The sequence below is a fragment of the Henckelia pumila genome, chromosome 3 (genome assembly GCF_033568475.1).
Source record: "Henckelia pumila isolate YLH828 chromosome 3, ASM3356847v2, whole genome shotgun sequence".
NCBI classification, from domain to species: Eukaryota; Viridiplantae; Streptophyta; class Magnoliopsida; order Lamiales; family Gesneriaceae; genus Henckelia; species Henckelia pumila.
Genome location: NC_133122.1, coordinates 39,972,178 through 39,984,991, shown reverse-complemented (window position 1 = coordinate 39,984,991; position 12,814 = coordinate 39,972,178). Strand labels below are relative to the sequence as shown.

At 41.0% G+C, this 12,814-nt stretch overlaps 1 protein-coding gene across 1 annotated transcript; it reads left to right on the top strand.

Moving 5' to 3' along the window:
* Positions 1–5,788: 5,788 nt before the first annotated feature.
* On the top strand, positions 5,789–6,841 carry LOC140888528 (uncharacterized). Its single transcript, XM_073296218.1, has one exon. It carries the CDS (start codon positions 5,789–5,791, stop codon positions 6,839–6,841), a length of 1,053 nt encoding a protein of 350 aa, XP_073152319.1.
* Positions 6,842–12,814: the final 5,973 nt, after the last annotated feature.

The following is a 12,814-nucleotide window of genomic DNA, read 5'->3' as shown; positions in this document are numbered from 1 at the left end:
TTCACACATTTACGGCCCTGTCTCGGGCCCCCCAATTGGTGCATACTGGGACAATCGTCCCATCGAATCCCTGATTTCCCTTGTCTTCTCCTATCCCGACTTACTTCTCTCCGGGCCATCTCCTTCTTCTGCTTCTGAGTCTCCTCCATATTGATGTATTTCTCAGCCCTGGCCAACAAATCCTCAAAGGTCCGAGGTGCCTTTTTCACTAATGACTTGAAAAACTCCCCTTCCCGGAGTTCTTGAGTGAATGCAGTAATATTTGTTTCCTGGGCACAAGTCGGGACTTCCAAAGCAGCCTTATTGGTCTTTTCTGATGTAAGCTCTCATAGGATCCTCCCCCGACTGCTTCACCTCAAATAAACTGTAGGCAGTTTTTTTTTTGTATTTCTTGCTGCTGAAAATGCTATAAAAACACATGCTTGAATTCGGAAAATGACTGAATGCTCTGCGGCTCCAACTTCTCAAACCACCATTGGGCTGAATCCACCAAGATGGTCAAGAAGATCTTGCATTTAATTTTGTCCTTGTAAATACAACATGATCACGTTTTCAAACCGGGCCAAGTTTTCCTCGGGATCAGTACTCCCGTCATACTCCCGGATTTTTGATGATTTGTAGTGGGTTGGCAGGGGCTCCCTTATCACTTCTGGAGAAAAAGGGCACCCCTGAACCTTGGCTTGCCGAGCCATGCTGGGACCTGATTCCTCTATCTTTTGTATCTTTCTCCTTAACTCATGTAATTCATCCATCACAGAGGGCTGCATGGAATGTATCCAAGAGATTTCTTCCTCTTCGCCTCCTTTAGATTTTACTTTAGGGTTTGAGACTTTGAGTTACCCTGATTCTCCTCCTCCTCCTCCATTACTGCTTCCCTCGCTTTTGGTGGTGCCATAGATGCTAAGAGTTTCTGCACTACTCCATAGATATATGCTTCGAGTTGCTCAATAGGAATGATAAGATTTTGTCTCTGCTGAGTTTTCTCGGGTGGGGGTTGATAATGAGAAGCCATATCTACGTATATAAAACAAGCTTCCCACAGACGACGTCAATGATGTGGTTTTGATAAACCAGATGCCCGGGCCAACAAGGTAGAAAAGGTGGGCTTGACTAATTGACCGAGCTAAAAATATTATAAGATGAGTAATACACTGGCTTTACCACTTTCCTTCCGTGATGCACCTGCGCACAAGGAAAATACACCAAAAGCTCGTTAGTGGGGCACCGAAAGGTTTTTCGACGGGGCCACTCCGATGCTTAAGTCAAATTCAGATAGGGAAGTGAGCTTATTTAACGCCGTTGATGTTGTGCCGCGGAAACCCATTTTTCTTGTAGTGCCTTGTTAATACTGTTGGAAGATATTTATAGGCCTTAGAGTGAGATGACTATTCCGCCTTTTCCTGGGTAGTGGCCACGATCTGCATCGTGGATGGTTAAATTGGCCACGTCCCTGCTTTATGGGTGAACAGGCCGGGATGTCGGGGGTCATGACAACGTGGGGAACATGCTCCTGAAAATAGGTGTTAACTGGATAATGATGACTTGGTCTTTCTGGCCCCCTCTTCCTCAAATATCCCCTGAGACGAGCTACCCGTCCAACCCCGAGCTAACGGCTCGACCCTGGAATTCTTACCTTCTTTTCCGAGTATCAGCCTTGATACCCTTAACTTCTCGGGATATCACCAATAGAGCCAAGCATCCATATCAACTAGGGATACAGGGTTTATTTAAGAATAATACATTTTCACATAGTATCCGATTCACCCACTTATCCAAAATTATATTTGCGTCACTTTTTTAATTTGGGTCGCACACATATTTTGACATGTGGAGTAAATTTTACATTAATGTAGCCTGAAATGGCTCAAAATTATACTTGTTTGAAATGTGCAACTTTGCTATTACAAGACATTTGTTTCTGTCCATTCAAAAAAAACAAAAACAAAAAAGACATTTGTTTCTGCCTTTTGGTTAGTGGTTAAAGTTTGAATTGAGGCAAGTACTTAAAATGAGATTTCTCTAAAAAAATGTGCAAATATTTTCGGGGGATAAAAATGTGACAACGTGGTTATGCTAAAAATATATATATATATATATATATATATATATATATAGTTTTTTTCAAGTGCCCACCCACCATGCCCATCACATGCCCACCAATGATGTGACACTATTCTATTGGACCTACAATTTATCACATCTTTATCACATCCAATAGAATAGTGCCACATCATTGGTGGGCATGGTGGTGGGTATGGTAGGTGGGCACTTGAAAGAAAAAAAAACCCACATAAGAAGGAAAAATAATCAAAAGTAAATGACTTAAATAATTTTTCTGACTAGAAAAATTATGATAATAATTTGAGAAGAAGTTAATAAATTATCATTTGTCACAACTATTATATAAAATTTTTAATAATATAAGATAAAATTTGAGGGAGGATTAGCAAAATTTTCGTTTGGAGAATTCAATGTGTTAGTAGGAAAATATTAATTAACCATTTAAACTAATACATAACATGACACATAAGAAGAAATAAGGGTGTTAACCGTATTTATATTATAGTCGATTGAGTTAATAATTTTTTGTTCTCATCATCGACAATTATCATTATTATTTATTTGAAAATTTTATTGAAAAAACAAAAAATAATTTCACTAATTTTAGTTGTTGAAATAGGGCAATTACACATTATGCAAAATGAGAATGTCATTTAATTTGTTTTTCGAAAAAAAACGTACACATTTAATTCCTATTAAAAATTAAAAATTTAATTAAATCTTACATGAATCTCACGGGCTCTTTACTAGTACACACACATATATTTGTACGACGTGGGAATTTCCAGTCGCTACCTTTCGATGCGTATTGGGTAAAATATCGGACTAACGCAATAGCCTGCTAAATATGTTAGTGTAACTTACTAGTCCAAGAATGTGTTTATAGCAGGGGAGGGGCAGAGTTTGAACTAACTATTAGGGGCCAATAACAAATCTAAGGAAGATCAAATTTTTATTATATATAACAATAAAGTTTAAATAATTAAATTTGGATCGAATAATTAATCAATATCCATCATAAAATATTATAAAATGTATTTCCGAAATATATAAAAATTTAATACTTCTTTCTCCTATATCACGACAATCATCTACAAACGAATTTATAGAAATAATGAATTTTTTATGATGCATATCAAGAAAATAGAATATACATTGAACGTTGCAGCAATTTGCTTATCACAATATACTAACAAAACAATCGTTACGAAATTCATCATTCGTCATATTTTGAAGCGTATTTTGAGAGAAAATTCCAGCCTATTTGTTCAGGCACTGCTTTAATAATGAATCTAATAGTAAAAATTTATCAATATATGTGAGGTCTACTTAAAAATAGTGAACCCTACAGTATTAATAAATCTACACCTTTATATTTCTTTGGGCTGAGCCAGTACCTGTATATGTAGGATCACATTTACCTGTTTTGACTTTTGAATGGTTGAGTTCAACCTAACATATGATTATTACCCCAAAATGATAGATCTAATATTTCATGATTTGTCACATCAACAATATATTATTAATTTCATCTATGTGTAAAAATACTAACTATTGGATACATGATTTGTGTATTACTCTTAATGTAGGATCTCATTAATCGTTTTGAGTATATTTATAGTAAAGGCCGAAATTTGAAAAGAAAAAAAATCAATATATTTTCAAACCATCAAGAGTCATCCTCGTACATATTACAAATAAAATAAACAATGAAAGTTAATTTCGAAATCCCATAATAGAACAATAATAGCAGTAGATAATTTTTTTTTTTAAAAAAATAAATGTCGCACGAAAATTTAAATATAAATCAATAATTATTTTTTTTTTTAAAAAGGAACACATAAATTTGATGTGAAAGTTCTAGCCCGTACGCGAGAATGGGAGATGAAGGGGATGGAAGAAGAAAAAAATTAAAGACCAAATATTATGTGAAAAAAATTAATATGATGTCGATATTTGACACATTATGTTTCTAAGTTTTGTAAAATTATTTTAAAAAAATTCAAGTGTATTACTATTTTGAGAAGGCCACCCCAAACACGAAGCATGCCTAATCCCTTTTATGCATTGACACCTGAATTGATACTGGTAGGCAAATGTCATTTTTTTACTATAAAATATAATTTTTTTTAAAATATAAAATAAAATTTTACCCTCTAAATTTTTTGAGTCACCCGTAATGGAATTTGAATATTAGAATATAGAAACAGGTTAAGAATATGATTCGTCGTTTGTTTGATTCTTGAGCTGTTGAGCAGCACCCTTCTTAGGGGTTTTTAGTTTATTATTATTATGATCATCGTCGTAAAGAACGACTAAATTATATGATAAATTAATTTGTATTCTTTTACTTTTTTAAAAAAATTTAGAACAAATAGTTTACTACATCCGTTCCAATTATAAATGTCATATTTTTTTGTGCCCTATATAAATAATTAGACTCAGTATTATATTTAGTAATATTTTTTAATTTTTTGATAGATTGCACCTTTTTATTATTACGTCTTGAAAAACATAAAATAATTTTTTGAGTGAATTAAATAAAAATAAAATATGAAGTTTGTATAGAATTTGCATTTTAATTATTTTCTTAATGTGTATAAAAAAAAAACAAACTTGTATAATTAGAATGGATAAAGTATATATAATATCCAGGCACCAATCGAACTCGTGTAGTATATAAAAGTAGACGTTGAGTGGACTGAAGGATAACAATAACATGATCAATTGCATACGGTAATGAAAGCGAACTTGCTAGTGCTTCATGACAAAACTAACAATATATATGCTACTCAATAATGCTTTATTCAAATAATAATAATAATAATAATGCTAAAAACATGCATTAATTATCACGTTGAATACACATATATATTAATACCCGGAGGAGGAAACCACTTCACCTTATCGATGACCCTAATATAAAAAAAACATCCCTAATCAACCAGAACTAGATCAGGAGCTCAGCTCGGGAGCTCGGAGCTCGGCCAAGCTCCCCCACCATAATTCCCAGCTCGGGTCGGGAGATCAGCTCGGGAGCTCGGAGCTCGGCCAAGCTCCCCCACCATAATTTCCAGCTAGGGTCAGGAGCTCAGCTCGGGAGCTGGGGGCTCAGCTCAGCCCCATTATTAGTAGGGAGTTAGCTTAGTAAATGGGTTCGACAACCTTGGTGAGCTAGTTAAAATGTTAGGATCAATGTTTAGGGCGAGTTCAAGAGTTCAGTAATAACTCACTCACCCCTTTTCATATGACCCCCGGGAGAGCAGCAATATAGAGTCTTAGTGATGACAGGCCAGCTCGGATAAAATGTACATGTCGATATTTTCACAGGTCAAGCTAGATTCAGACGATATATCCGCCTATATATTCGGGATTGCAATCCCGGGATTCTCGGGTTCCTGATAAGGAAGGTAAGCGTAAGATTCGGAGTCCTCTCCTATAAATACCAGGTTCACTTTCATTATTTGGATCCTAATTTTCACTCGTGTACACACACCACTCTCTATATTTCGCTATCCTAGCATCTGACTTGAGCGTCGGAGGGGATATGCCGGAACACCTTCCGGCCCCCCCTTTAACACTCTTGTTTGTGGTTTCAGGTTAGCAACAGATCATCATTTATTGGAGGAGTTTTGTTAGCGCGGCTAATTAGCTCATCCAAGAAGATCACTTTATTGAGGTATATCAATTGGCGCCGTCTGTGGAAAATTTAAGCTAAGGCGTAGATATGACGGGAAGAGGAAGAGGAAGAGGGAGGGGGAGGAAATGTGGCGGACATGACTGTAGGTCAGCTCAGCCAGTTCATCACTCAAACGGTGCAAACAGCCATGGGTCAGAATCCACCACCTCCCCCCCTCCGCCTGGAGGTCAGCCAAACCAAATGGATGTGATGTGGGAAGAGATCAGGAGATTGGGTCGGCAAGTCGGAGGTCGGCCTGGGCCGATACAGAGAGAAAGCCCTTTTGCTCGGGCTATTTTAGATGAAGAACTCACTGCGAATTTTAAGCAACCCACCTTAGGGGAGTATGATGGGAGCTCAGATCCGGAGGAACATTTGGGAAGGTTTGAAAATGCAGCCCTGTTGCACAGATATACAGATGCAATTAAATGCCGGGTCTTCCTCACTACTCTGGTGAGATCAGCTCAGCAATGGTTCAACCTTTTACAGCCTGGTAGCATTCGAAGTTTCATTGACTTCAGCTCAGCCTTTTTACACCAATTTGCGAGTAGCAAAAAATATTTGAAGACCTCTCTTAGTTTGTTTAATCTGAAGCAATCTGAGGTGGAACCTTTGAGGGAGTATGTTCAGCGCTACAATAGAGCAGCTTTGGAAGTACCTGCGGCCACTGCAGATACCTTGGTAAACTCTTTCACTCAAGGGTTGAGGGGAGGAGAGTTTTTCAAATCTTTGGTCAAGAAGCCTCCTTTGACTTATGACGAGCTCCTTAGTCGAGCTGAGAAGTATGTGAATTTGGAGGATGCACAAAGGCAAATGAGACATGAAGGAACGTCTGGGAGTAAGCCAAGTACCAAGATAGGAGCAAAGGTAGAAGGGAAGGCAGATGTTGGAAGAAAAAGTGTTGCGAAAGAGATGAACAGGGCTAAGGGACCCTACCCTTACGTACCACTCTCGGTAAGCCTGGAGAAGGCAATGCAAGTCTGTGAGGATAAGCGAGCGCTTGTGAGGCCTCGAAATGCTGAGAAAGGCCCGCGGTTACCGCCATCCGACAAGTTTTGCGACTTTCATCAGGAGTATGGGAATATCACTAATGACTGTTAAAGGCTAGGCGATGAGGTGCAGAGAATTATTTCTGAGGATGCTCGACTCAGGGCTGAGCTGACTCAGAGGGCAAATCCTCCTCGCCAAGGCCGAGCTCCTCAATGGAGGGATCAGAGAAATGAAGTAAGGGGAAACCAACCTGATCATCAAAGAAGAGCTCCACGAAATGGTCAGGAAGATAGGGTTGAACAAATTGCAAATCACCCATAGGGGCATGATCAATATGATTTCAGGAGGCACTACAGATGGTGATTCAGGAAGGGCTCGCAAAGCTCACGGGCGCAGATTGGAAACTTTTGAGGTAAATTCTCAGCTTAGCTGTCCTACTGATCCGAACATTAGTTTTGGAAGGGAAGATTTAAAGGATGTGGTGGTACCTCATAATGATCCGTTATTGGTCACCTTGACCATAGCCAATTATGATGTGGCTCGCATCTTTGTTGATACTGGTAGCTCAGTAAATATTATCTTAAAAAAACCCTTGATCAAATGAAGTTGGAAGGATTTGAGTTGGACCCAATCACCACGGATTTGTATGGGTTCACGGGTCATGCTTTGCAACCGTTGGGACAAATAGTGCTCCCATTATCTCTTGGAAATGGAGAGCAGAGAGTAACCAAAATGGCTTGCTTCACCGTGGTGGATGCACCGTCCTCTTTCAATGAAATATTGGGACGCCCTGACCTGAGTGATTTCTGAGCCGTGACATCCACCTATCATCAGAAGTTGAAGTTCTCAAGTGGAAGAGAAGTGGGGGTTGTTCGGGGTGATCAGAAGGCGGCTCGGTTGTGTTATGTGAATGAAGTGAAGATTGATGCAAAGAAAAAGAGAAGGGAAGTAGGAATGGTTTCAGTAGGTCGGACATCGAGGATGTTTGGTCAGAAGGTGCTTTTGATGTCTGAAGAAGGTAATGAGAAGGTGGAATTAAGCCCGGGGGCTCATATTGTTAAATTAGCTGCTGATCTCGTTCCATCAGTGAAGCAAAGATTGGTTGACTGCTTGAAGAAGAAAAAGGATGTTTTTGCTTGGTCTGTGTCAGAGCTCAAAGGGGTTAGTGCGGAAATTATGGTTTATCGACTCAACACTCTTGCGGGAGTGAGGCCGATAAAACAGAAGAAGAGACACTTTGGACCAGAAAAGGATAAGGTTATTAAAAAAGAAGTGGATGAGCTCCTTGAGGCAGGACACATTAGGGAAGTGCAGTTCCCTACTTGGTTATCAAATGTGGTCTTGGTCCCTAAGAGCTCAGGCAAGTGGAGGATGTGTGTCGATTTCAGAGACTTGAATAAGGCATGCCCCAAAGATTGTTATCCACTGCTTCGAATCGATCAGTTGGTTGACTCTACAGCAGGTCATCAGTACTTATGCTTCATGGATGCATATCAGGGGTATCATCAAATTCCTTTGGCGGAGGAAGATCAGGACAAAGTAAGTTTCACTACCTCTCATGAAACTTTTTGTTACAGAGTGATGCCTTTTGGTTTGAAGAATGCAGGGGCCACTTATCAAAGGCTCATGGACAGAGTGTTCGCCTCCCAAATTGGCAGAAATGTGGAAGTTTATGTGGATGATATTCTGGTGAAGTCTCAGGATGATGTGGGATTGTTGGCCGACCTTGAGGAGACTTTCTCGACTTTAAGAGCTTATCAGGTGAAACTTAATCCGGAGAAGTGTGTATTTGGAGTTAGGGGAGGTAAGTTTTTGGGGTGCATGGTTACTGAGAGGGGGATAGAGCCCAATCCTGAGAAGGTGCAGGCTATCCGATCCATGCCTGCTCCTCGTAATCTGCAAAAAGTTCAGAGGTTGGCAGGAAGGATAACAGCCTTGTCTCGATTTATATCAAGATCAACTCATAGAAGTCTACCTTTCTTCAAAGTGCTTCGTAAAGCCAAGAAATTTGAATGGGATGATGAATGCGGGAAGGCATTTGATGACCTTAAAAGGTATTTAGCTGAACTCCCTGTGTTGGCTAAGGCAATTTCTGGTGAACCATTGTACACCTATTTATCAGCTTTGGAAGGGGCAGTCAGCTCAGTACTTATTAGGCAGGAGGGAGCAGCTCAACACCCTATCTATTTATTTTCACATGCCCTTAAGGGTGCATAACTCCGGTATTCGGAGGTGGAAAAGCTAGCGTTGGCCTTGGTTATGACAGCAAGGAAGCTCAGACCTTACTTCCTATCACATCCTATTGTGGTACTGACCAACAGCCCTATTGGGAGGATATTGACTCGAGTTGATATTTCGGAAAGATTGATGAAATGAACTACGGAGCTCAGTGAGTATGACATCCAGTATGAACCAAGGTCAGCCATTAAGGCTCAGGCATTGGCAGATTTTCTGGCCGAAACGAGACATGTGGAAGCAGAGGATTTGTGAAAAGTATATGTTGATGGCTCTTCTAATAATGAAGGATGTGGAGTGGGGGTGTTTTTGATCTCTCCTCGTGGAGATGAGATCAGATTGGCAGTTAGGTTGGATTTTTGAGCTTCTAATAACGAGGCAGAGTATGAGGCTGTGTTAATCGGCCTCCGAGCAGCTAAGCAAGCTGGGGCAGCTCGGGTGCATCTCTACTCTGATTCACAGTTAGTAGCTCAGCAGGTTAATGGAACTTATGAAGTGAAAAATGAGAAGTTGAAGGAATACATGAGGGCAATAGAGGAATCTCGGGGCCTTTTTGATGAGGTAATATTTGAACAAATTCCGAGAGAGAGCAATGAAAAAGCAGATTATCTTGCCAAGATGGCTAGCTCACTTCATAACTGGAAGAACAGAGACGTAGTCGTGCAAGTGGAATTACCACCTCTTACTGAGCTCACACCATTAGCTCAGGAAGAGAGTGACTGGAGAAGAGAGCTTTTGGAATACATGGAGAAGGGCGAGTTACCAAAAGATCCAAAGAAAGCATATCGGTTGAAGCAGAGGAGTCTCCGCTTTGTGGTGGTGGAGGGAGTTCTTTATAAGAGGTCATTTTCTGGACCTCTTCTCAAGTGTTTAGGCCCTAAGGAAGCTCATTATGTCCTGAAGGAGATACACGAGGGGTGTTGTGACAATCACTTGGGGTCTTATTCTCTAGCCCGTAAGGTTCTCTTAGCAGGATATTTTTGGCCTACTATTTTAAAAGGTGCCATAGCTTTGGTGACTTCTTGTGACAGTTGTCAGAGACATAGCAGACTTCAGCATCAGCCAGCAGTGCTAATGAAAGGAATTGTGGCAGCGTGTCCTTTCGATCAGTGGGGAATGGATATTGTGGGTCCTTTCTTTCCAGCTCCAGCTCAGAAGAAATTCTTGTTGGTCGCTATTGATTACTTCTCTAAGTGAGTGGAGGCGGAGGCCTTGAATCGAATTACTGAGGGGGAAGTGCTGAAATTTCTATGGAAGAATATAGTATGCAGATTTGGAGTACCCAGGAAGCTTATTTCTGATAATGGGAGACAGTTTCAAGGGGCTCGAGTGCAAGCTTGGTGTAAAAAAATGAAAATTCAGCAACACTTCACCTCTGTCCATTATCCTCAGAGTAATGGTCAGGTGGAGGTGACTAATAGGTCTTTGGTGCAAAGCTTGAAGACGCGCTTGGGAAAAGCCCAGGGAAATTGGTTGGAAGAGCTCCCTAGTGTGTTATGGTCATATCGTACCACACTGAGAATTGGGACTGGAGAGACTCCATTTAGTATGGTGTACGGAAATGAGGCCGTCCTGCCAGCAGAAATTGGAGAAGAGTCGGCTCGGATCATTTTTTATGATGAGGAAAATGGAGAAAGGAGAATAGAAGACCTATACTTTTTGGATGAAAAGAGAGAAGTTGCTGCTATCAGAATGGAGGCATACAAGAACAGGATAGCTCGGTCCTATAATCGTCGGGTGCGTAGGAAGGGTTTTCAGGTAGGAGATTTGGTGCTCAGGAGAGTTTAGGAGGTGGCTGTAGGGAAGCTCGACCCTAAGTGGGAAGGACCGTACAAGGTGGTGATGAGGCTCAGTTCGGATGCTTACTACCTGGAAGATTTAAAGGGAAAGATGATGAAGAGGCCTTGGAGCGCTTACAATTTACGAAAATATTATTCTTAATGTTGCAAGTACAATTTTTCTTTAAGTTGTAATTCATGCAAGTTACATTCGATTTTTATCTATGAGCAGTTACTTTTTCGGAAATATTGATGTAAATTTGCCTCAGCTCATCACCTTAGTCATGCCTCTTAGGCCCCTGACTTTGGCTCAGCTCATCACCTTAGTCACGCCTCTTAGGCCCCTGACTTTGGTTCAGTTCATCGCCTTAGTCACGCCTCTTAGGCCCCTGACTTTGGCTCAGCTCATCACCTTAGTCACGCCTCTTAGGCCCCTGACTTTGGTTCAGCTCATCACCTTAGTCATGCCTCTTAGGCCCCTGACTTTGGTTCAGTTCATCGCCTTAGTCACGCCTCTTAGACCCCTGACTTTGGCTCAGCTTACTACCTTAGTCACGTCACCTCGACCCTGATTTTTGGGCTCAGCTCAGTTACAGCACTTTGATTTCAGCCCTTAGCCCATTTTAGATACTCAAGTACAAATGGTGTTAGCAGGTTAATTAAACACACACTTGGTAATTATGAGGAGTCCCTTCACATTGCTCTCATTTAGATGAGCTGGGAATCAAGGCAATTTGGTTTGGGAGCTCGGGAGCTCGGAAGCCCATTTAGGCGATCTGAGAACATATGTCAGGTCAGGTCGGAAGTTTGGCTACGGTAGCTCAGCTCGGCTCTGGGAGCTCAGCTCGGCTACGGAAGCTCAGCTCAGTCCAACGCCTCCAGGTGTTGGTTTATTTTTAAATAAGTGCTTTGCTCCCCTTAGGGAGCTCAGCTCAGTTCAGTTCAACACTTCCGGGTGTTGGTTTATTTTTAACTAAGAACTTTGCTCCCCTTAGGGAGCTCAGCTCAGTTCAACTGTAGTGACCCTTACCCGGATCACCTACTAACAGAACTTAGGCATGCAATTAACTTAATTAAATAGATATCAAAATAAACTGGTGGAAACCATAAACATTATACAATCCCAAGTAAAGGAATCTGTAATTTATCCAAATAATATACAACCAAATCGAATAGCTGTATCAACCTCAAAACAACAGAAATAAAAACCTAGACGAAGCTCCAGCGGGTCAACCACTGACTAGCCCCTCTTGGATCCACCCGCCTCGTCCAATCGCAAACCTGCTCATGGAATAGAGTGTCCAAAAACATAAAGTACGAGACATGAGCATAAAATACTCAGTACGAGAGTATGAGTATACATGCATGCAAAGTGAACTCCCTATAAACTCGAGGTCAAGGATCAGATAACAGAGACAGACCGGGCCCTGGTATGTAGCACGCTGTGCCGTCGCTTCAGGAGGTGGCTCCCATACCATAATACCAGTGGATTTACCGGACCCAAAGCCATGGAAGTCCATCCACTAACTGGATAGGGTACAATCCTACTAACAGACATCTCGAAGGAGATAGCTCAGTATGCAAATGAATGCAGCATAAATCAATGACATATAAACTATGCAGTCACATAATACATGCATACTCAGTCAGGATATCTCGAACAGTACTTCCGTACCTCAAAACAGTGCAAGCTCTACCAACTCTAGGTCCATGCCTATAGTCTGCTCTACATTTCCAAATGATACTACTATCATTAAAGTGCTCTAAAAGCCTTAACTAAGCTATTGCATACTCCTAAATATTTATAGGAAGCAAAAACTATACCTTCGTCCGTCGTTAGCCCTTTGATGTCGATGCCTCCAGAACTTGGGCACAACTCTGCTACGACTATCGAACGCCTCGACGACTCCCGGGTCAAGCCTAGGAAGGCTAGAACAACTCGAATACGACTAGAGTAGAGAGGAAATCCGGAATTGGCAATTAAAACTGAATTCTCGGCCTTCTATTTATAGACAACGATCGGAGCTTCCGATCCTCGATCGGAACGTCCGAACCTCGATCGGAACGTCCG